Source organism: Branchiostoma lanceolatum, chromosome 8 (assembly GCF_035083965.1).
Source record: "Branchiostoma lanceolatum isolate klBraLanc5 chromosome 8, klBraLanc5.hap2, whole genome shotgun sequence".
Taxonomy (NCBI): Eukaryota; Metazoa; Chordata; class Leptocardii; order Amphioxiformes; family Branchiostomatidae; genus Branchiostoma; species Branchiostoma lanceolatum.
In genome coordinates this window covers 20896558-20922675 of record NC_089729.1, presented here as the reverse complement: position 1 = coordinate 20922675, position 26118 = coordinate 20896558, and the positions used below count along the sequence as shown (strand labels likewise).

The window sequence follows — 26118 nt, the reverse complement described above, 5'->3', positions numbered from 1 at the left end:
AGGGGAACTTTTAAGTTTATAAAGATGCAAAGAATTCTCATGAACTATCTCCTCAATACAAAGCGGCTTGATAACTATGATGAGAGAAGAGGAAGGACATGTAAATATGTAAATGTATATACAACGTTATATAGGAAACAAGAAAATAAGTAAAAAAGTGGAAAATACGAAGACTCTAGCATACATTAGCCCGCTGATCTTTTGAAACAAGCAACATGATAAGAGTACAGAGAGATGAAATGCAGGACATGAGTAAGAAGAGTGAAAAGCACAAGTGACCATAGACTGACGAGACAGCAGTGTAACAGAGACAACAACAACAGCCAAATGTAGATAACGTTACGTTGAAAATGAAATCAAAGTAAGACATAAAAAACACCAAGTTGTTTACAACTGTAGGGCAAATCTGAACAGAAACCACAGATGTCCATCAAATGAGGAGCGACCCAAACTGTTCCTCGGACCGTGGCCTCAACGTTGACGTTAACTCTAGTTACTCAGCGAAGGGAAGCACACACACTGCTAGCACGCTCCTTTTCCTCCACACAAAACGCACCTGCTACTGAAGACGGAACTCTCCTCTTCATCCACACGTAACACTCATATGGGTGAATTGAACTTGTGCACAATCTGACTAGAACTAAAAACCTGCTCGTACTAGTAGAGCGAGGAGATAACCGTGTTAGGTACTTTGAATCGAACGTGGAGTTTGAGCGACATCATTCGAACGGCGCAAAACAAAACTGGTTGTCATGTTCCTCGTTCTTTCTTACGTCATAGAACAACACGTTCTTTTATGTCTAAAGCTACGGGCACATACATCGCACATACATCGCACGGTGTAACCTATGGTCCTACGTTTGAGAAAATCGGGTGCAATAGTTGAGACATTCAAGACATACACATGGTCACCCCGCGTAGGTCAACCTACGTAAGCGTACCTGGGTCAATCGCACGTAAAGTTAGCCACCACCGAGCGTCGCGCGACGTCGCGACGGAAAGTACAGCTGAAAAGGATCCAAGCAGACCCAACGGTTGCAAAGACCGTATCCAACTGGCAGAAGGAGTTTTTTTGTGTGCAATCCGGGTGCCTGACAACTTCCCTGGCTGACTGGAGCTTCTCTGGCTAGCTTGTTCGATTTTGGCACCGGGGAGATCTGCTCGGAGATTAGAAAAGGATGACCATGTTCAAAATTTCGCCATCGTCGTCGTGCGATTTTATAGCCCCCTACAGCAGGCGGGCCTAAAGTAGAGTCTAATAGAAGGCTTGACTTTCCACGTGTCAAATCCAGCATCATGCGCAGGTGATGCATATAATTGTTTGATACATGTGCCTATAAACACGTGGGAGCAATTAGATTAGAACTCAGCCCTTGTCTGTCTCTGTCTGTGGGCATTTTTATTACCTTCGCCGATGCAGAAGGTTATGTTTCCGTCGGCGTTCGGCTACAGCAAGTAAATTTCATGGATGACGTCAACGTGACATTTTCGCCTAATTTTGAAAAAAAAAGCAGAAATTTTGTTCCCTCCAGAGATGGTTAACATGACAAAGTACCAGATATGGGAAAATATGTGGTAGCCTTGATTGTACGATCTTGATTGGGTACTGAGCAACACTCCTCTTTTGGAGTAAAGCGCTCAGGGAGGAGTGCGATGCGCTGTTCTTGTCCTCTCAGGTGTCAGAGTGCAGCCTCCTAAACTTGGCAGGATCGGCTGTGTCCGAGGGAGTGAGTTCCAATCTCTCACAGTCTGAGGGTAAAATGAGTGTCTGTAGCAGTCTTTGTGAAATGGTAGAGCCTTATACGGATTTTGATTTGAGTGTCGCGATTGGGCCGCGGGGCAGGAATCAAATGAGTTTCGACCGGCAGGAGAAGTGACACTAGTGAGGTAGCCATGAGTGTAGTTGTAGAAGTAAAACTAGTTTGTTAGTTGTAGAAGTGACACTAGCCTTGAGTGTAGTTCCAACTTGGTAAGTCATACCAGTCTACCACTAATTCACTTTGTGCACTTCTTGACTACAGCAATAATAGAAAAATTGGCTCACAGCGATACCATGTTTTGTTGCTTGCTATAACGATTATGATTTCTATTTTGAAAAAAAACTAGGCACCTTGTTTTTTCACCCTCTTGCATTAAATTTGGAGTCTGCAGAGGATGTCATCCATAAAATTGACTTGCTGTGGCCTATGAGTCTGTGCCACTACGGTTCATTATTCTACTGGTTAAGATCACGATCACAGGCAGTTCATTTTTATGTGCAATGTGGCCAAAAGACAAATTTTCAACTTCGATTCACGTGACCTAAGGCCAATCAATGAACTAACTTTGACAGGACTTACAACAATGGGAGACCAGTCTCTAACAGACTCCTAGCATCCTGATCACTATCTCTGTTTGAGAGTCCCTGATTATGATCTCTTACCAGCAGAATCAGCGATATTGCCACAGTGTAATCTCTACCGATATATTCATGAGTACATGTATATAAATACAATGTATATATACCGTATGTATGTAAGACTATACATGAAACAAGAATAAAGAAACAACAACACACATATATTTGTATAGCTAAATGTAATTCTGAAGGCTTGAAAGCCAAAAGGCAAGGTACATCATACATACAAATGGTACGTAAAGGGGAATCCAATGTAATACCTCCCGCCCCCAATTTTACTGATGGTCCAGACTGGTGCACCATCCAAATTTTGAATTTAACTGAAACGGGTGACTGCGACAACAGGACTTTAATCAATAAACAAATCTTTCTACAATTTAACACTTGTAACGTGAGATTTGAAAATTGTCAATAACTAGGTACATTTCCACACTGTTAGATGCCCAATACCCCTTTCCCAATTGGTTTACATGTACAAGTGACATTAAAATCAGAAAATAAAATACTCTATATACTGGTATCAAGGGCTATCTTGTTGGTTGACTGCTCCTTACAGATGAGGTGTTTGAGCAAGCAAAAAACATTGCTTTTTGAGAAACATTTACAATAAGTTAACCGCATCATCAACGCCACCTTTTCAATCAATGTCCATTCTGTGACATTTCACAATGAAATGTCAACTATGTGGCAGCTGCATTACAATGTGAAGTTACCAAGCACAAGAAATCACAATCCATTTCTGTCTGTATCTGTACAACCTTACTACTTATACTCACATTTCAAATGAAAACATTGACAATCCTGCTACTACAATGTCATTATTCATGACACAGTGAACATACACGTACATCCTCATTCTTCACTCCCTGTACAACCTCGCTTGAACTACAAATAACAAAACTGATTTCATACCCGTCTGTACCCTCATGTCTAACAGACAGGAGGTATTCATTAGATCATCATACCGATGGATGAGAGCTGGGGTTCTTAAACTCTTTCAGTTGTGGCTTTTGTATAAAATATCTAATTTATCAAATAAAAGATGAGCTCTAGACTGTACAGAAACTGGTTTAGACGTTGATCCATTTTCAGTTGACGTCTGCTGCCCAGGGGTCGCTTCCATGTGCAAGCAACCGATCGGAAGTGGAAACATATAGAATACAACACGGTGCATTCTGTATCATCCGAGGTACCAGTCCGACCGCAGGTTGGATCCGACCAACAGTCAGGCTGGGGCCGAGGGTGATGCGGAATACACCGCGTTTTACAGTATCATATTCATTTCATACCCACATAAAAAACACACATTTCGATGTGAAATTAAATTTTTGCCGGAAGTTGCAAAAATTAGGTGTTCTCAAACCCAAAACTGCAGGAACATCAATTCAAACATCTGAATAATTTTTGACAGCGGCACACATAGGGCACAAAAAACCTGTTTGAATGATTCCATGGAAGTCCATGTGATGCAAGTAGCAGCCCTTGTGATAATCAAAAAATCACCTAGTCCGTAACACCCGCATTGAACTTTACCATGGCCCAGGTATGACATAAAAACTAAAATTGGATGGGTATTAGCCTAGAACACTTGAAATTTTGAAACAACCAAATAACCTTTAATGCAATTTTCTATGGCCTTCCTTACAAAAACAGGCATAAGGAAGATTTTCAACCCACTGTCTACTTATTGAGTTCTAAAAAATTGCAACACTGTGAAGTTTAAGGACCTGTTTATAAGAAACTTCTGTTTGTCTGAATACTGATTGATAGTCTTTTCCATTGTGAGACAATGCAATTTGGGAGGGGGGTTCCATACAGAGTCGGAACAATCTTTTGATTGGCAATAACGACTAGGGAATCCTGACGTTAGGGGACTTCAAGATCTTCAGTACGTTCCTTTAAGTATAATTTGGAAACATAAATGTGAAAACCTTAGTCAGCATACGCACTGATTTTGTACATTTGTACTATGAAGTACCTCAAGCTTATTACAATATTCTTCTGTACAACATTCTTTACAAGTATAATGGCAATCTACAACTGGATAAATTCATTAACTACTATCATAAGCAACATCCTAACAGAGCAAATACAATAATCTCAACCATAGAGCAAAGATTTGAATGAATAAATTTGTACCAGAGGATACGTCAAAGAATGTTAAAAAAAACAACAATCTCTTTCACCATTTGCTATCTATTGAGTCACAGTTAAGTCGTATATAAAGTCATTTATTTCAAGAGAGCACCACATCTTGAAAGCAGATTTTTGTTGCAAATACCAAACTAAAATATCCAACGATTACTCATGCAGAGGTCATGCTGTAGAACTATTGTGTTAATATGGAGACATAGAGACAAATTAAACATTTGCTATCTGCCATTTGGAGGAAACTACTCAATATTTTCAACATTCTCGAGTCACTGAGACAGTAGGGCATGCCTTTGTTTTAAGGGAACGTTGCACCACTTTTGTGTAAATCAATGATTAAATGTAATTTGCACATCTACATGTATGGCATCTTTCATAGAGAGGCTTCCTTCAAAAGGGCCAATCAGTTTTGATTCAATGTTCAAAGGTCCTATATAAAAAAAACCCTGCATGGTTGCCCCTTGAACTTTGTATGTGGAAAAATTCAAGAAATGAAATCTACCTTTCTGGCAGAATACATTTCAAAGGTGAGGAAAAATCATATCATCATAAGAGTAAATATTGGTAAAACATTTTTCAACAGTATCTTTTTTCATGAAAAAAAGGATCTTTTTAAATAATTCTAAATAAATTCAACAGGCAATACTAGTATATCATACAGCAAAACGCATGGTATCAATTTATCAAAATCAATTTCTGACCTCAAATACTATTGATTAGGGGACAGATACAAACAACCTGGCCCATGTGACACCACTATCCGGGTCCATGTAGGTCATGTGTTCCCAGTACATGTACACACAAGACTACAGCAGCCTTTAACACAATGTAGGAAGGCCTTCAGGACTTGTTATCTACCAATGCTCTTGTACAGGATGATGCCCAGGGCTGCGACCACAGCAGCTCCCACCGACGCCTTCAGCCAGAACTGGGAGTTCTTACTCTGCATGTTCTTCAGGTGCCTGGTGTGGACACAAGAAATGGTCAGTCTACATGTTTGGCTTTGATTAGAATTTTCTCACTGACATAAGTCTTATTCATTGTACATGCATGTAAGTTTGCGATGATCTGATTTTGTGGTAGGGAAAAAATGGAGTGTTTGCAGTGGTTTTTAGTTTGTGGTTTTACAAGATGGTAGGCAGGAGAAAGAACACAGATTTTTGCAGTGGTTTTAAGTTCATGGTGAAGAGGTTACCTGCTACCACAAAACTGAATATCAAAACCACTGCAAACTTAAATGCATTATTTTACAGTATACAACAATTCGTTGCTCTTTAACCACCATTTTGAGGTGAGTAAAATGTTTTCAAGTCTGTATATAATGATTTTAACGCTTTATACTGGCATTTATGGATTCCCCACCAATATCATCAACACCAAGTCAGAAAGGCAGAATGATGTGTTCTTTGATATGATGTCTAATGTCAGGGATTTTGTCCGATATGAAGCGCTATACATCATTTCAATAGAAATTTTAATGATATAAGTGTTATGATATTATCCTGAATTGTATACTGTGCCTCAGAAATGGAAAGCGAATATACATATATACAATCATATATATAATCACAGCTGACGTTTCAGTGACTGTCTGTTTCCTGTGCAATATTGACTGGTTCTATTTTCCACTGCAGCTACAAATGTAGGTGTTGCAGCTAACAATGTGGTCCCAAACGTAGTCTTGTAATAAATGCGGTCCTAAATGTAAGGTATTATAATATATACAAGGTTAATATTGTCAAGCAACAATACAAACATGATAATACATAACGTTTGGGACCGCTTTGTCAGCAGTGACACCAGCTGCAGTGTGAAATAAAACCAGTCAGTATTGCACAGAGGAAGGTGACAGAAAGCCACTGAAATGTTGACTGTGATTGTATATAATATGTGTCTTTATTTTGCTTGTGAATAAAGAACCATATTATCCGGTGATTTTCCAACCTGATTAAATTATCGACGGATTAATCACTCTTAAAAGGAAAGACATCAGTCTCACAGAATTTGGGGTTTTCTAAATCAGTTTTCCTGCATGCTTTAAAGGATGTAAAATTTCAGATATTTAGCAACATACTCATATAAATATATATATATATCCAACCACTTTTATACACATCATCAATAGTACGTTAACTTAACATCAGTAGCACATACTAGTAACACCACACAAAGGAGTACACATGAAATACCATGCTGCAAAAAAGAATGTCACAAACCTAAATGGGTGAAAAAAAGCGTTAAAGGTAACAAAAACAACAGCCTAGTAATAATGCAGACAAATTATGCTGAAAAAGCAACAAATTCAGTTTCTTTAGTTTGCTGATGAATAAAAAAAAGTGGCTGGTTGGTATGGACAGTGAATTATTACCTTGCGAAATGTTTACACGGTTCAGTTGAAAAGCCTACTTCACTATGATAAATATACCACAAAGTTCTTGCCTGTATTTCAGTCTGTCGCATACTTCAGTCTGTCACATTTACCACCCTGTCTGTGTTGAAAATCACGCCAAAAAGTTGAGTCTGATCTTTGACTGCCTGTGACTTGGAAATCCACTCCCCTTCACTCCTTCTCGTGCAAACTCCTTGCACTGGTGGAGAGTCACACAATGTCACACAGTCAATGGTCAGACTAAGGCGGTAGGTTACGGTGCAATTTTTAGATGCCGACAGGGTCATAAGTTGTGACGGACTGAAGTAAAAGGGGTGTGCAGTTCACTTTGTGGTATATTTAGCATAGGATAGTAGGATTTAAAACAGAACCTTTTCTATGAGGAAAGTGGCAGAAACAAAAGCATGCAGACAGACATCCCAAGATTCTGAAGGAGGCCAGTGCAACACTGTAGATTCTGTTTAGTATTTTCTATTCTGTCATGAAATGTCAATCATGTAAGTCTTGCTTTAGAAAATCTCAACTATACTATGAGGGAAAACAGATGCAAACATTGTATGTGGAGACAATTGTTTTTCTCATTTTCAAGCAGAAGAATTGTAGTATATGTATCTTTTGGATGGAACACTTTTGTGGAACTATGTGTAGGTACTTTTTTTACTTCTGGGTACTCAAGAAAATGAATTGCTTGATGAATGGTGTTCCCGTTCATACTACATTGTACATGTACATTTGATATAACAATGATGATAGTGGTACTAAGTGGCTTGGTGAAATGGTACATTACACAAGTCATGTAGGAGTGAAGTTAGTGACTGACCTATCTGGAAACCACGGGTTGCCCTTGCCTCCCTCCCCATCTAGGAAGCTTTTGAATATGACATGCCCCACGCACGCACAGACAAGATGCAAGGGAAAGAAAAAACAGACAGAAAGAAACAGGATCAGGCTACAGACTATATAAGACAGCTATATGAACTGTCATCACACTGTTCCATCACTTTTCTGCACCCCCTAGTACCCAATTTTTCACCTTCATTCATTTTTATGACATTCTTATGTTATTAAAAATGACAGTAAGTGTAGCAAGCCAAATAAAGAAATTGCAGACTTATCAATAATAATGAAAACTCAAAATGGTGAAAGGTCTTGACATAAAAACTAGCTGGCCGCCAGAAAGGGGATTGTTTGTATTTTAGTTCAGACACTTGTAGTGGCACATAGGGCCTTGTGGACAGAGGGCAGCAAGTTTCCTTGTTTTCCTAATCTTTACAGGGACGGGTTACTAGCCATTCCCCTTTAATGTGCTCGAGGCATCCCTCCCACACAAGACCCCCATTTTAAGTCCCTTCCGTAAAAAACATGTGCAGCCCCAGCCAATATGCCCTTCCCAGGATTGAACCAGGGTTTCCCCAGTTAGCAATTAATTGAAACCTGGAGCTCAAATGTGAGGCTACTACCAGTTAAACTATAGGGACATCCCCAAGAAAGGGGTTTCCAAAGGCATGAACATGACATAACTCAGTCTGCCATTAGTGTTGTGAAAAATCTTTTTTGGCCCTACGTAAAGTTTGATTCATGTTGAAAGTATCTGGTTCGTAGGGGGTTCTGACAATTGATGGAACAGTGTGTGGTAAGAGATAGAGAGAAGTTGGTAGGAGTCAGAACCTGTGTATTATGGGGGTGAGAAGAGAATGGCGCAGGACGTTGTAGGCCTTTTGGCACCAGCAAGTTGCACACTTGTCACACGAACACAAGCATTGCAACAGCCAGTGGCTGAAATAAAAGGGTGTCCCATCAGAAATATCATCAACAAAATCCTGGCCTACAATTGTCTGTCACCCTGGCGTTCCCATCCTAGCCTTCCATGCTTTCGACTCTATAACAAGCCACCATTCAGAAATAGTCAGATACTTGTATGGGTATTTCAGGCATTTGAATAGATGGTAAGACTCAAAATACATGCACACAATGGATTCAATTGTAAGGAAATTAGTTGAGGGGTGATAAGAAGAATGGTCGAAAATGATATGAGTATGCTTTGTTAGACTCACAAATAAAATCTTGGTAATGGGAAGAAATGAGTGGATCTCCACACAGATGAATCCAATGTCCAGTATGCTATGGTAGACTTTCAAAAAGACCTCAATACTTCTTTGCACTCATTAGCATGTATATAACAATTCTTCATTTTGTTTTTATTTTGTTACTGGGCTTAAATATGTTTTTTCTTCACTGAAAATCACCTGCACAGGCTTTACCTGCACCAGTCATTTTCAGGAAGTATACATCACGCTGAAAACTGTGCAGGTGGTAGTTTGAATGTTGTTATGATATGTAACAGTTTACTTCTTTTCTTCTGAAATGGCTGAGTGAGTTAGCCTGTAATCCATCTAGTCTAGCTTCGTTCACTCCAACGATTGCTTCCACACAGAATAGTCTGGCCCCCATCGCCATTGAAACGTTTGTTCCTTACTTCCTGCATCATTTTGGAAATTTGATATTTCTCAGAATCAAAATAACAGGGATCAAACTTCCGCAAAGTGCCGCATGCCATTACAAGGGCTTGGTGACTCTCACCTAAATTCTAGACAAATACTCAAATGCCAACTGTTTCTCTATTGATGCATGCCAGACTGTTCTGCAGGGAAGCGATCAGAGGTGTGAATGACGTTAGAAAAGGAGGGATACCAGGCTATAGTGAGCAGCTTATAAGAAGCTAAAGGCAGTTTACTGAAAGACCACCATGGCTGGTATGTACATGTACATGAGTGTATGGACTTGTCAGGTGGTCTACAACATGCAGTCAACTAGTCTGGTCATGCTGGAGCACTGCAAAGAGCCATGCAAACAATCACGGTCATGCAGCTTGGTTAGTTTAGAAACACATATAATATAAAAACTCTGCCACGGGCACGGCCACGCCACTACCACCGCTACACTATCACCAAGGCTACCAGTGTGGATGGTATGTTTGCACCGGATGAAAGCACACAGACAAACACGGCGCTACTGTACGGTACATACGCATGCCTGTGAACAAAGAGAAAAGCTCAGTCACCAATACTGTGGTCTGTACAGTACACATGTCAACTATGCCTGTTGTGGACGTACATGTAATACATGCTGTAATGATGCCAATGAAAACTCAGCAACATATTCATGTATGACATGATTTACACAAAATTACACTGTTCGGGTCTAGTTTTTTAGAAGTTTCATTTTTGACTTTTGGTATCAATTTGTTGACTTAAAACTCTAGAAGGTTAACATAACTGACATGTGTAGCCACAAGTATTGACGGTGCAATTTTTTCTGTAAAATGTGCAAAATCCTGTTATTTCTCTATTCTTACTAAGATCTTATAAAATAACACATTTTCCTGCTGTTGCTATGGACAGTGTTTGTTTGCAATCCGGCTTTCCAAGTGGTTTTGAATATTTTGGGCAGGAATCTGTTGATTTAAAAAAATAAAAGTGGATTGTGCTTTCCAAGTGGATATGGTAAAGACAGTAATATCCCATTGACAGTTTTGAAACAGACATAAAACTGCTGTAAAGAACATGGAGTACTTAAAGTGCTGATAGTATGATGTCACAACACCTAGCAAAAATATGTCATAGAACAGAATCTGATATAATTGAAGTAATTTTCTTGTCTTACTTGAACTACAATCTGTGGCCTGCTAGTTAGGTTTCCAGATTATACAATTTGTATACTCACATTTTTGTTAACCGTTAACCTTTACCAAAGGAGCTTGGAAAGCACAAGCTGCTTTTATGTACAAATGATATAATTATACCACATGGAGATACTTTGTAACTATCATGAAGAATATAACACTGCTGAGCACATACAGCAGCTTCTCACTTAGTGACTGCTTCAAAAGCACTTTTGGTAACAACTCACATGCAGTTGTTCTATTCATCACTAGGTGTCTCCCATGCACGATGAAGTGCTGTTTAAGCATCGCCGGTGCAGCCACACACAGAGTACTTACGGGTAGTTGGCCAGAGTGGCCAGCTTCATGTAGACGTCCCTGTTGACCGTTGTCCTGGTGGTGAAGCCCTGTGGTGGTGGCAGCTTGTACTTCTTACAGAACTCCTCTGGCTGGATTGGATGGTCCTGAGTCACTCCGGCCTGGTCAGCCTTGGCTCCGACTAACAAGCACGGCACCTTACTGTCTATGAAGTGTTGCTGTGAAAAACATTGCAAAAAATTTGAATCTAATTTTGTATGTCACTGTCGAAGCTACCTGCATGCCAAAAATGTTGTTCCCTTGTTCAGTTATCCTCTTGGAAAATTTTTAACTAAAACAACCCCGCAGTTTGCTGCCAGGGAGCCCAAACCTATACCACCTATATTACATCAAAAGCTATCTGACACCAAAAAATCCAGACAACAAGTCAAGGACAAAAGATACAAAAACTGTAAGTGCCTGCAGCATGCATGCAGCAACAAGGAAAGCAGAGTACAAGTCTTGTACATGAGTTTTTGATGGGATTTCTGTCTGGTGATGTAATAAATCTTCTCAGCTGTGTATCTCGTAACCTCTATTCTATTCTTATTGACACCGCTGTTGTAGGGCTGATATCAATCAGGATTTTACCATGGTCAACATTGACCAAAGGAAGCCATATCCCCTGTTGTAGTTGGCCACAAAAAGTCAAATCATCTTCTCTCTCTATGCCTGGGTGCACATTACCTTGTACATTCTGGCACAGTATTCAAAGGTCCTTGGGTCGGTGACGTCATACAGTAAACAGGCCACATCACAGTCCATGTCCTCCGGAGTCAGGATGTCGGAAATCCCCACGTCTATCTCATGGAGCTGTAGCAGGGGGAGTTACTGTCATGTTAGTGAGAGGTTTGTACTGCTGTTCTCACTACAACTATCTCATGGAGCTGTAGCAGGGGGAGTTACTGTCATGTTAGTGAGAGGTTTGTACTGCTGTTCTCACTACAACTATCTCATGGAGCTGTAGCAGGGGGAGTTACTGTCATGTTAGGGAGAGGTTTGTACTGCTGTTCTCACTACAACTATCTCATGGAGCTGTAGCAGGGGGAGTTACTGTCATGTTAGTGAGAGGTTTGTACTGCTGTTCTCACTACAACTATCTCATGGAGCTGTAGCAGGGGGAGTTACTGTCATGTTAGGGAGAGGTTTGTACTGCTGTTCTCACTACAACTATCTCATGGAGCTGTAGCAGGGGGAGTTACTGTCATGTTAGTGAGAGGTTTGTACTGCAGCTGTTCTCACTACAACTTCGTACCCTACAAAACTATCAACATTGGAATACATATTTTGGAAACACAAGAAAACATTATGTACCAATCAATTAGTGTTTCCTCCTATTTACTTAGTTATTAGTCATATGTAGACTGATCTCTGAGAATTATTGTTGTTGTTGTTTGCTATATATTGTAGTACCCCGTACAGTTGTTTACTAAACTATCCATCTAATTTTAGGAAAGTCATTCTTCAATCAGTTAAGATGCTTGATGTAACACCATTCAAATCTTACCTTACCCCCCCCCCCCCATAACACAATAAAGTAAAAATAATGCATGCACATGATTCATGTAGTTGGCTTTATCATACAAATTTTGTTGTAGCATTTCAGTGAGGCTATGTAAAACAGGTGGTAGATGTGATCCTCTGTAACCTTTTCTGTCACAAGATAGCCCCCGAGCGTCCAAAGGGTCTGCTGTGGTAGTCCTAATGATACATATCATCTAATCTTAATAAATGTTTTCCATACCATGTGTACAGTTCACAGAACAAAGGATGATGACACCCTACCAGTAAGTACTTGTCCTGGCCATACACCTGTGTCAGGTTGATGGTATACCTGGACAGGTGTTCCTTTGCTAACCTGGACTGCCACTGGTGGGGAAGATAAAACAATCAATTATCATACACTCTGGGTACAGGGTAGCACACAGTGACAGTATGGTGTATAGTAGGAATGACTGTACCTAAACATAACATCAGGCACAGGTACAGGGATTGGTCACAGAGGTTTAGGTACAGGACCTGGACAATTTAACAAAGTAACACACACTCTTCATTGATGACAGAAATTTTGATTAACTGTTGACAACTTGTTTTATGAAAGTAAGTTTCCTATGTTAGGATCTCAGTGCTAAATTTCAGCTTTGTGGTAGGATTTAAGTGTCTTAAGTCACAAATAAATACGTAGTATAAATTTATGTGGGTACAGTACTGGGGAAACATTGAGATTCGGTATTTTGAACCTGTACTAAAATGATTTTCGTGGTACTGTGCCGGTACGCAGTACCGCTACACATCCCTGGTGTATAGGGTAGCCTCTGTGTCAGTCTCTTTAGCCCTTGGGCCACACAGCTACATGTATGCAAGCACAGATAAAACTACAGCAGGAGGTAGTCCACTGGCAATGTGTGTTCCATTACTCCTTCCAATAGGTATGGAGCACTAAACAGAGGAGCAGTATGTGGTACTGTTTTCAAAATCTTTGGTATGACCTACTACAAAGCCAACCCGCCAATTATGTCTAGGCTAATGATGTGGTGATGTAGATATTTCAATATCATTTGCTTGTTAATTACTATATGATTATGTTTGCTGTTATAAAAAGACTCCATAAGATTCAGAAACTATAATTCATATTCAATCTAGAAGAAGCACCATCTGAAGAAAAAGGAATACAGCCACTCTATTCTTTCTGGTAAACCACTTATTGTGCAACATACTCTGTTCTGTTCTCGGCTCTAAAACGAAAACGAGCAAACTTGCATTTCCTAAAAGAACCACTAGGTGGCACTGTGTTAACTTAAGGGCAGACCCTTACCTCAGAGTTTCTCCCCAGATGTCCCTGTAGGAAGGCGGTCTTCCCTGCACCCTTCGGCCCGATGACGTTACACTGAAACACGCTCCTCATGGTCTGTTTCTTCTGCAGGTCCGCTCTCTTCTCCCGTGTCACTACAACAGGAAGAATCGTTTCAGTCTTCAGACTGACAACATTTGTTTTGGTGTCCCTATGACATCATGCTAGCTTTATTTAGGACCTGGTCAGATTTGATACAATAGGTAAATTGAGGGCATTCTTGGAACAGTTGCGTATGTGTCAATCAAAAAAGATTGCTATACATACTTATTGACATTCTGGAAAGAAGCTATTCGTGATTTAAATGAAAATCTGGCTTGACTGTAAGAAAGCAGAGTCAAAGTAACTGTTTTACCTGTGATTGCGGACAGCTGGTTCTCGTGTTCCCCTCCGATGTACCCGAGGTACGCCAGGAACTCCATAGTACGGGGAACATCCAGGTATGTCGTCAGTCTGTCAATCAAATCATCAACAGTGTTAACCTCTTGCATATTGACAATTCTACATGTAGCAAATGGTAACACAAGATATCATAAATACCTGCACAGCTCCAATTTTTAGAGTTAATAATTTACACATGCAGGTGTTATTTCGAACCCAGATTGTGGTTCTTATGATACAAATCTGTACCCACGTCCACTGGTTGAGGTATCCCTGTAGTGAGATCCAGCCTTGTTCATTGGTCACCACCGTGTTGTTTACATCCGGGCCCCAGGGCATGATGGGACACACGCTGAACAAGTTCTGCAGTTCTTCTGGGGACAGGCAGCCATCTTCATCCTAGAGTGAAGTCATCAAAACTTTAGTTAGAAAAGCACTACACTACACTAAACCCTAAAGGTGGCAAGGTGGCCTTGTGGTTAGGCTGTTGGCTTAGAACCTACAGGTCCTGGGTTCTAATCCCTGGCAGGCAACCTAACAAAGTTGACACTTGTTTACTCACTCGACACAGTGAGCCATACTTACTTCGAGCACATTTAAGAATGCATCACCCTGAAAAGGTGAAAGGGAGGGGAAAGTTACTCTTTTTAACCCATTTTTCACTCCTTGGGTCCAGATAAAATGGAGTAAGGACCCCAAAATGTCTGCTTAACCCCAAATCCAGTTGGTAGTGATATATAGGGATTCCCAGCCCTTAAACATGTTCGAGGTTCCTCTGAGAACAAGGGACGCCCATTTTACACTCCTTCCGAAAGACAGGTGTAGCCCTAACTGAGATGTCCTGACCCCGGATTGAACTGATCTCCCAGCTAATTGGCACCAGGAGCTCAACTGTGAGGCTTCTACCAGATGAGCTACAGAGACATCTCTGGGTAAGAGTGGTAGGACCTTAAAGTGCAGGTGTTTAATGCCAAAGGCTTAGGGTCCCTTCCCAATGATGGTACTGATTGACAGGTGTCTGTGCATCCAACTGTCAAGGTAGAAGAGATACTGGCAATCACAGTTCTGTACAAAAGTCTTCTAAAACACAAATAAACATTTGATCACAGAATCCCTCAGAATTCCTATCTATACTTCTTGGAACAGTCTTTTGATATCAAAGTTAGGCATATCAAAATTTAAAATATAAGTCTGTGGTGCTGTTAAGCCAACTGTACACTTACCACGTCATACTTTTCAAACAGCATAGTGAGGAACGAGTACCCCTGGTGAGTCAGCTCGGTAGTGCAGCCAACAGGAATTCTAAAGCTGATGAAAGAAAAAAATACAAATTACATCAGGAACACAAAACAGATTATAGTACCCGACACCGGCAATCGTGATGATGATACAAGCAGTGAAAACAACGGTGAATTTGTCACAACATTCTGCAGTAACAATTTATATACATTTCCAGAATGATATTTAGCAAGTTTGTTCCCCTTACACACAGTGCTTTGTGACCTTTCCAGTCTCTTGGACAAAATCAGCAGCAAAGAGGATTTACATTCACATGTATGACAACATTGTGTAAAATGCCAAATTAATGGGAGTCTGAAAAACAGATACACAGACACACACACACACAAACAAACACACACATAAACAGACACACAGACACAGACACACATACACACACACACATGCATACACATACAGACACACACACACATGCATACACACAAACAAACACACACATAAACAGACACACAGACACAGACACACACACACACACACACACACACACACATGCATACACACACAGACACACATACAAACAACCTCCAAACAAAATTTCACTCCTTATGGTGCAGACAGTATCATTACCTTGGATACAGGTACTCTTCTGTGAGTTGGAGGTTGTCGTCGTACCCAAACTTCCTGAGTACTGTCCACGTGGTCTCATGTCTGCCTCTCTGTATGAACAAGGTGTGCAGGAACAGGAAGCCTGGACAGACAACAAGCAGCATACTGTAAATATGGACATATCCGTAGCAGATTTATACCTTTCCGTTGACCTCTACAGAGTGAATATGCGTTTCCATTGTATTACTACATACAAATGTACAACACAATTGTTTCAACCACAACCTTGAAACACAGTGAAAAGCACTTTTTTCTCATAACTTGAAATTAAGTCACAGCGAAAATTAATGAATTCGCAGTATCAAATTAATCTAAAATTTCAGAGGTGGTTAAATTAAGACAGAGGGTGCCATGCTGAAAGTACACCGGGGGGCACCGCTGATTTTGATAGTGACAAAGAATCTTGACCTCCTAATGGTACTTGGCACCTTGTAAGTTTACAGGTGAATGGCCACAAATGGAGGGGCCCCACAGACAGAGAACTGTTTGTTTTCTACCAGACTGATACCTTTGATGCCAGGTGGCGTAAACTGTGCTACTCTTTTGTATATCATCTTTTCCACCCATCTAACACCATTGTACAGTCTGTACTTAAGTCAAAAACCTCTGGAGATGCCTGTATACATATTATAGACTGATATGTTTTTATGTGTCTATGCTGTTATGTTGAGTGTATATACCTATTTCTTTTTGTTTTCTTTTACTATAAGCCAGTTAGTGGCAGTAATAAAGAATAAATAAATAATTAGATAAAAACTAGCCTAAAATGGGTAGTATCAAACCCTGACCTGGCAGAGTCAGTCCGTTATCCCTGGTGCCGTCAGGACAGTTCTTTCTCACCACAGCTTTCACATCTTCCAGAGCCTGGGGTGCCAGGGGGGCATTGAAACATCTCTTCTGTAGGGACAAATAATATAATTTAACAAACACTCAAATAATCCACCTACACAACTTTACAACCAATTCACATACAAAACCATGCAAACAATTCACATACAAAATTTTACAAATAATACACATACACAATGTTACAACCGATTCACATACAAAACCATACAAACAATTTACAAACAAAATTTTATATTCTAGTCTAATGACCTACCAAGTACTAAGAAAAAATTAGTTGTCTTGAATAGATTGTTCTTACCTGGAATTCGTTGAGCTCTCTGTCTTTTAACAAACCATCATTGTCAGCATCGCAAATCTGTAAACAAGCGCAACACACTTTGTTAAAATAAGTTCATAGGCTAAGCAACTATCATTTAAGAATTTATATATGTATATAGTATTAACTCCAATCTAATGTAATGTGTATGTTCTGTGTGTCATAATTTAGGACTCCAGGAAGAGTAGTGAAGTATCATGTACATGTACTGTCACTAATGGAGATCTTTTAAACAATTAACAATTTATGCATTATTATTGGCAGTCTTGTGTATACAAACACACTTTCTGTAGAAGATTAAGAACAAAGTGTAAATTTCAAGAAACCATTGACAGAAACAAGGGGCAAGTTCTTCCAACAAGGTGCTATCATGTCCCAATGAGGCATCATAAACCTTTGATCTTGTTGTCTTCGAATGCAAGGTTATAAAGACCTTCTGAAGAATGTCCTAAATGCCTGGATGTCTGAAGTGTGCATATTTAGGGATTACTGATGATGCATTAGGATACACTTAAAAGTTTAAATTCACAGCTTTTTTAAACACGGAAATGTGCTAGTAGACGTTACATCATTTCATCCCACCTCTACTTGATTGCTACTTAAAAGAAATTAAATGGTACAAAATGATCACAATCTTACTCACCGTGAATATCCTCGTCAGGGCCTTCACACAGGGGACTTTTAACTGTAGAAAAACAAAATCAAATCATTCCTTCACTGCTTCCAGTTCTTTTGTTCAGACCAACATATAGTGCCTAGTGGCACATAGGGCAGCAAGTTTCCATGAAAAAATCCACATTCAGATCACTTACAAATGCAGTACATGGACAGGTGCAAGTTAGGTGCAAGTACATTCATGTAGACATCAGAAATACCCGCACAGCTCAAGTTTACCTGCATTAACCCATATATGCAGCTGGCATTATCAGTTTTATTACCTTCGTCATGAACATTATGATGTCAGTGCTGTGTGTGGACAGCAGAACTCAAGAAGCTGCCAATGGATCCTTCTGATATTTAGTAGGTGGGTAGCACTTGGCAAACAAAGGTTAAATTTGATGGGCCCCCCTAGGGGCTTTCTAAGCTACTGCAGCAGGTATTAAAAGAGAATAAGGGTTGAAGGATTGTTATGATTTGGTAGTTTCTTACCTCTTTCTCCTCTGCACAGTACAGAGGCGCTGTGGGATGGAGGACAGCCTTCTGTGCATAGTAGAACAGCTCGGAGATATTCTTTAGGTTCCTCGCAGAGCACTGCAGACAAATGGTGGGATTTCATCAATTCATGGATATGAATTAAACAGGCCGTACCTTGCAATATTTTACCACCTATATACATAGCCAAAGAGAATATAAAACTTTATTATTAGATCACACATAAATGTAGTTCAAGACTTAAAGGAATGTAAATATTCAAGAAATACATTTATCAATACATAATACAACTCATCTGCTAGCAAATTGAATTTTTAATTTTGTATTACATTTGTATGCTATCTATTAGTATTGTTTACCCCACCAGTGCCAGATAGTCAAACTCTTCTATTCTTCTCTTAATCTAAAAAAATATTTCACTCACCTCAACACAAGTTTCTACTTCTGGGAACTGATTCATTATTGGTATGATGGACTGAAACGTACAGAATGACAATAATAAACCTGAGTTACAGCTACATGTAAAAATCCAATTTGTTGACTACAGATACACAATAACTGAAGTTTTCAGATTATCAACGTGTAAAAGTTAGCATACTTTATAGTTGATTGTTCCATTTACATCTAGTCTGAAACAACATAAAAAATTACCTCCATTGAACTCTCTTCTTGTAGATCAGACTGAAAAACAATAAAAACTGTATTCAGAACGATGCAGTGCAAGAATCAATGTAGTCCCTGACAACATTGCCCTGGTTGGTAGCTTCAAACATTACACAAGTCATGTATAAAAAGCAACAAGGTACAATATGGCATTCTTATGTTTCCTAAGACAGTAAAGTTGTTTCAATTCTACAATATATGCTTACTGTAAATTCATTTACTTTCATGATGATTTTATGTTGCTGTAGGAGGGAAAAGGAGACTTTTGCAGTCTTAAATTTGTTGAAGTTGAAACAAATCTGTAGTACAGTTGTCATACATGGGGAATCCGTGGTGGAAAGGTCACTGCAAAAATAAAACCACTGTGAAAGCTTCTGACTGAAGGCAACTTCCACACCACTTTCAAAATTGCCAAAGAGTCCAGCATACATATATTTACTCTCCAAGCAGAGGACCCACCCCTCTGCTTGGAGAGTAACATATATTAGTACGTTCCTCCTGAAAATCTACTGTCACATTGGACGGGGCTCGGTATCCTGCAAACATTGGTCGATCTGATAAAATCAGGATAGCAGTTTTGCTGTAACACCAGCTTGAGGACTACAACTCTTTCCAGTAGCAGCATGCAAGTAAAAATACATGCAGTTGGGAATCATCAGTCCATAGCCATGATTTTGTTTGGGGTGGTTATTTTGTAAATGTTTTGGACAAGCTTTCTAGTGGGGTAAATAAAGATATCAAAATTGAACCCTCTCATGTTCAACCCTCTGAATTGGCATTTCCTGCATTATGAGAGGATTTCAAAGTAGAATATGGAGACTGTTGATAACAGCACTGTTAAGAGAGGATACCTCTGAGTGTTCTTCTCCCCCCGGCTACAATTGTGATCAGCAGGCTCCACATACAAAGAATCTAGTCCAGATGAGCAGGTAAAATCCTGCATCTGTCCAGGCCCAGTCCTACCTTGTTTCCTACCAGTAATACTGGCATCCTCAGGTCTTCTCCCACCGTCTCATGGATAAATGGTAACCACTTCTGGGTGATCTGGAAAAGTAATCCATTATAATTATACCTGATAAGATCAGTCAATTTGTAGTAAATGCAACTTTAATATTAGAAGAATATAAAGTCTTTATATTCTTCTAATATTCTATGGTTATCAGTATACAAGTAACAGAAATATTAACAATAAACCTGGATGTGAAAAAAAAGGATACTTGTTAACATTTGGTTACATTCATGTGAGATAATTTGAAAAATCTGGGTAAAAAAACTTGGAATGACAGTTTGAAGGCTCTTTCTAATGAGATATTGTAATTTCTAGCAGTCCTCAAATAGTCTTAATGTGATTTTTGGGCCTCCTTGACAAAGGAAGTGAAACAGTATTTTCATTGAGTAACATCCAGGCCCGAAATTCATTTTTGGGAATAGGTGCACCAAAATGATTCTGGGTGCACAACATACAAAAGTACAATGTCAGCAAAATGTAATTACAAAGACTGCTTCCCTTAAGAACTTCAATTTGTGATTCTATTGCTAGCTTCAAATTTTTTGTACATCAAACAGAGTACAACAGAGGTTATATAACTGTTTCTGATACGGTACTTATTAATAAATGTTAAGAATATTCTGTATAATGGTGTACAATGTACCTTTACCTACATGTGTAACCTACAAAAATATCTAGATGCCCTGGTGCATCCACAGCCAAACATAAGGTGCACAAAAGTGCACATACACCCAGTATTTTGAGCCCTGTACATTGACGACAAATTCAAACGCTGAACAATAATAGGGAGATATCTTTAAAACTAAATCAATGAACTAACTAATGTACATCTTATACAGACAAAAAAAACATACCATCTCAACTGAATATTCATTGTCCACAGCATACACAACGCAAACTACGTTTGCCTGCAACCAAAAAAAGAGAAATCAGTTGTGACATTACAATATATATTTAGTGAATGACATTGTATGGTAAACATTAAGGTCTCATTCATGAGTTTTATCTTCCCATATACTTCTATGTTATATTACATAAATGTATCTAACAGTAACACAGGCACATTCCTAATGAAACAGGAAATGCAGAAAGGTCATTCATTCCATGTACATGTGTAATTACAAACTGCCCTTAGCTACACCCTACAAGACAAACTTTCCAGTTGCTTTCCTGTGACTGCACCACACAAAACCCAGGACTGTGCACCTCCACCAAGATGAAATTCACCTGCTAATCTAGTTTAACATTTGAGATCAGTTGAGCTGGCTGAAAGGGAATTTCCCACCGCTTTACTTTTTGGGTATGGATTCTTTCAGGGCACCGAAATGGAGTAATACATGAATGAGACCTTAGTATTATATGGTATTAATTAATTAGCAAGAATATAATACTTCAAAGTAAATCTTACCAGAAATTTTGAGTTTTTATGTAATTATGATTTGTACCAGTCATAATTATCAAAATTCAAAGCACACAGTAGACCACACAGTACAATAGAGAAATTAGTACAGGGATGACATGATGTTAACAATTTGATAAAGCATCAGAGAAAAACATGAAATCCTTACCCTTAGGATTTCATCTTTCAGCTGATCTGTTGTCTGTTCTTGTGCTGTAAGAAACAGAAACAAAATGGGAATCAGAGATGGCAGACTTCATCCCCATACAACTGTATTGCTTTGAAACCCTTCAAACCCCAGCGACAAAACTAACAGCAGGGGATGTATGGAAATGCTGCAATGTGTATATTGGGAATGAACATATATGTACACAGACACACACTGCTGTACCAGAAAACTTTCTTCATATCATCATTGCAATGAAAGTGATTCTTTTCCTTATTTACTGCAACTTAGTGTAACTCAGAGTCTTGAAATGTTCATTGTGGTGCAATTTCCAATATTTGTCTGCAAATTGCAACGCTGTAGGTGGCCATTTTCAGTCCTATTAAACTTTAAAAACATTTTAAAACCATATCATACTTCTTTAAAAAAATCTACATATCATGTCTAAAGGTCGCTTTACATATGAAACATTTCACCAAACAGCAGTTCTACACTATATCGTTGGCAGCCGTCAGTCTCGCAAGACTATGGCGTCGCATCCTGGTCAGTCTGTGGGTTGTCCGCAGCGTATACATACACACATACATGTATAGAAATACTTCTTCAGCAAAATTAACACTTCTTCAAAGCTCCTTGTATTTCAGCCCCTGGCTGCGAAGAGGTAGTAGCCAGCCCACCCAATAACAATAATAACAATTAGATAAATTATGGACTTTTCTGCAATTTTTTACGATCCTTTTATTTTTTTGGATCCATTTCTAACTTCCAGGATGAAAGTAAGACCCCGTTCACACTCATTTTTTTCAATCGCGATTGAAGTATAATCGCGATTGAATCGATCCGATCGCGATTGATTTTTTCAGTGTGAACGCTCCCAATCGCGATTGGAACGATCCAAAACGATCGAATCGCGATTGGATTGTAACTACCTCCGGAGGTAGTTTGATTGGATTAATCGTGATCGGATCCAATCCAATCCTATCAAATTTTGAGTGTGAACACAACTACGATTCATTCCATCGCGATCGGCGGAGATTTCGGCTGGTTCCGGGGGTGGGAGGTCATACATGCGGGTACGTGGGGTCATAGTTCGCATCGCGCGGGAAAACAAACCCAAGCCGCACGTCAGATCGCTCTCTTACAACAACAACAACTTTTCATCGTCAACAATGCCCAAGAAAAAGAATAAAACTCCGTCAGCAACTTCAGCTGGTGGCAGATGGCGCGATGAGGAGACCAGGGTCCTCATCGCAATCTGGGGGAGAGAGGAGGTGCAGGCAAAACTGGGGAAATGTCACCGAAAGAGGGACATTTACCGCACCAAGTGACAATGTCTAGCGGAAAAATAGACACAAAACAAGGACAACAACAACAACAACAACATTTACCAGATGATCGCCGATAGCATGCTTCAATCGTGCTTCAATCGCGATTGGATCACGGCGTACTTTAATCCACTTGGCGAAAAGCAGTGTGAACGCAAAAGTTTCTTTGCGTTCAATCGCGATCGGATCGAACAATCGCGATAATATACTTCAATCGCGATTGAAAAAAATGAGTGTGAACGGGGTCTAACGCTCACCACGGCTGTACAATAGGTTAAGAAAATGATAAGAAAAAGGGGCGTTCTTTCTTGGGGTTAGAAATCTCACCAGAATAGTCCACTATATGTGTGGGGACCTTCTCGGGCGTGACGTCCGCGGGAATGGTGATCTCTTCTGCACGGGGAGGCACCTGGAGCAGGACACATGGTACATTCTAGCACCAGTCAGAACACACAAGTCACATGCAAGACGCTAGGTAGTAGGATATCTATCACACTGAAACAATCCTGCAAACTCCTTTGAAAAACTCAATTATGCCACAAATGCATACTACATGATTATATATGATAAGAGCAGGTAGAGGTTATGGATTAACATTATGATATACCGTTAGATACTAACTAAGCAAGAAAATCTCTTCTCAAACTGTGCGAATGTATGCAAATAAAGTAGCAAAACCTGAATAGACATAAGACAATCAACATGTCATTACCTCATCTGGAAACTCTTCACTCACAAGCGACAGGATCAGTGAGGTCTTCCCTACTTGTGCTGTACAAATATAGTTTAGCAGTTCATTAGTTTGTTCATAGGTACATGACATGTACATGTCTATATGTTGTACACAAGACAGAAAATTCGCGACAATACTATTTAATACCCTGTTCATACCAGGCTTCGTGAATCTGGATATATCCAGCCTCGGGGTCAATCCAGATTTGTGAAGTCTCGCATGATTGGTCCGAATCCGGCTTTGAAAGTTTGAGGAGGGTTAAGTCTGATCTGTCCAATCCACCTCAAGAGGGGGGTTAAGCCGTATGAACGCAACAGGCTTGACATATCAGGATCAATGTGGCTTGAACTTGAAGGAATTTCAATATGCATTAACAATATTATATTCTTGATGATCTTAGATATATTTTGAAAGTATAAATAACTAGAGTACCACGACCTCAAATATTTTTGTAGGCTATAGGATAAAGGTACTATTGTACACTAGTATACAGAATATTCTTGAAATGTAAGTTAAAGTATGTATAACCTTTTGTTAATACTTTATTTGATGTATTACTTGTTTTGAAGTTAGCTACAGATTGAAGTTCTTAAAAGAGGAATTAATTTATTTTGTTAACATTTAACTTTATTTTATGTGGTGCACCCTGAATTCAAACTTCAGGAGGATGTACATTTGATGTCCATCACTCCATGTTCAATGAATGATAATATTATCATCGAGGACAATCAGAGAATGAATTTCCGTGTAGTAGGTCCTTTACACATCATTATGTCAACTGTCATGTAAATTATTATTGATCAAATACCCCTCCCTTTGTAACACGCGACACCCTTTGTAAACTTTTCACATGGCCAATGTTATATTGCGGCTGCACGATGTCCTACTACTGCAGCAGAAAACAGTGCAATACTACTAATGTTATATTTCATTTTGTAAAATATGAGTATGACACTTTATCCAAGTCTAAAGAACAGGGAAAAATAAAAGATGGATTGCTCCAGTAATCATCTTTCATACCCAACATAAGAGACATAGTTTGATCAAATAATTCCATGATATAGATATACTTAGAAACATCCCCAAGTTTCCCAACTTGTCTTTTGAAGATCAAATTTCATATCCTTCCTTCACACAATTCTCTCTGGGTTCAAACCTTCTTTATGAAATAATGGATTCACAGAAAATGTCAAAAATTCTGCTACTGGTCTAGTGCCTAATATAGCAAATCCATTAAGAAAATTGCTTCCCATTTTGGGCAATTACTGCAAATGCCGTCAAGTTGGCGGGGATAATGACAGTTGTGGCAAAGAGGTTACTGCAAAAACCGTTAACATTAAACCACCATGAAAATGTTAACATTTACAGTATATTGTAGAAACAGTTCTATCCGATTTTAAACCTCCTTGACCCAATACTAGTATACAAATTCATATTAGTTTGAATATGTCAATACAATTCTCTGATATTTTCATCTACCTTGAACGTGGGTTAAAATGAAGTTTTAATGCTGTTATCTAAATCATAGATATAATATGCCAGTCGGGAATCACCGAAAACGGCAAGGTCGAAAAGAGGGAGGGGTCAGTGGCAGTCCACGTGATGGCACCAACATGACAGGAAGTAGTGATCTGATATCACATATACCCGCAGGTTCACCTAAAATACTGCATGTATGTACATCACCCTCTATCCTAAATAGCCAGCTTCTCCTGTCGTAACAGACTATAATACGGCTTTCACGTTATATCATTTAGTACTACCAGATCAATACTTGTCGACCTAAATTTATGTGTGTATTGGGGGGAGGGGGGCGCTATAGTACTTAGTGTTGTTCTTTTACTTACGTTCTCCGACAAGAAGGATCCTCACGTCCCTCCTCATGCTCAGGGTAGCATCCATTGATCTTAGAGACGAGGCGACAGTCCTTCGTTCAGCTGTACAAGATATCTAGATACGGTCAGTCCGCCCGGTGCCAGCCGCCCTCCCACCCGACACTTCCAAACCTACGCTGTTTTCAAGAAAATGTCGCACAGCGTTGCTGTTTCTTTGCTTACTGCTTATTCTGTAATCACGACCCTACTATGCATCAAGTACAATTCCCGCGAAACTCTTCCTCTCGATGAATTTGGAGAGTTTTAAGCCTTTTCTGTAAATTCTAACCTCCAGACGATCATCTTCTCCAATTTTTAGCGCCTTCCAGTACGCATGCGTTATCAATCGGCCAATCAGAACAAGTGTTTCAACTGGAGGGAAACTTTGAAAGCTTTATTTAGACTCTACCATCAAAATATACTATTAGGGGACACACTATATTTTATAAGATAGTATTTTAATTTGTTACATTTTATATGAACAGATTAAAAAAACACAAAGTACAATTTATCTTTTATTTGCGTATCAACCTAAATTT

The 26118-nt window shown here is 39.4% G+C and overlaps 1 protein-coding gene across 5 annotated transcripts; it reads right to left on the bottom strand.

Annotated features, from left to right (window-relative positions):
• Positions 1-2560: 2560 nt before the first annotated feature.
• Positions 2561-25953, bottom strand: LOC136440425 (mitochondrial Rho GTPase 1-A-like). Of its 5 annotated transcripts, none has more exons than XM_066436463.1 (22): positions 25553-25953; positions 23685-23743; positions 23300-23405; positions 21651-21694; positions 20937-20990; positions 20037-20117; positions 19062-19091; positions 18835-18885; positions 18408-18509; positions 17902-17943; positions 17241-17297; positions 16882-16990; positions 16055-16175; positions 15412-15496; positions 14442-14587; positions 14163-14260; positions 13772-13902; positions 12742-12825; positions 11644-11769; positions 10939-11135; positions 8607-8714; positions 2561-5511 (listed from the first exon to the last, which is right to left on the bottom strand). In XM_066436463.1, the coding sequence occupies exons 1-22, from the start codon at positions 25605-25607 to the stop codon at positions 5400-5402; spliced, it is 1998 nt and encodes a 665-aa protein (XP_066292560.1). In that variant the 5' UTR covers positions 25608-25953; the 3' UTR covers positions 2561-5399. The 5 variants fall into 5 exon arrangements, with proteins under 5 accessions (XP_066292560.1, XP_066292562.1, XP_066292561.1 ...); XM_066436465.1 differs by lacking the exon at positions 8607-8714 and adding an exon at positions 7759-7806; XM_066436464.1 differs by having other exon boundaries at positions 23300-23381; positions 25553-25952.
• Between the last annotated feature and the right edge of the window lie 165 nt (positions 25954-26118).

Excerpts from the sequence above, each read along its gene's own strand:
- LOC136440425 (XM_066436463.1), bottom strand. The coding sequence starts at position 25,607 with ATGGATGCTACCCTGAGCATGAGGAGGGACGTGAGGATCCTTCTTGTC. Across the intron at positions 16,176-16,881 it reads TAACGGACTGACTCTGCCAG|GCTTCCTGTTCCTGCACACC; the intron begins GTCAGGGTTTGA and ends TTGTCTGTCCAG. Across the intron at positions 15,497-16,054 it reads GAAGAGTACCTGTATCCAAG|CTTTAGAATTCCTGTTGGCT; the intron begins GTAATGATACTG and ends TTCTTTCATCAG.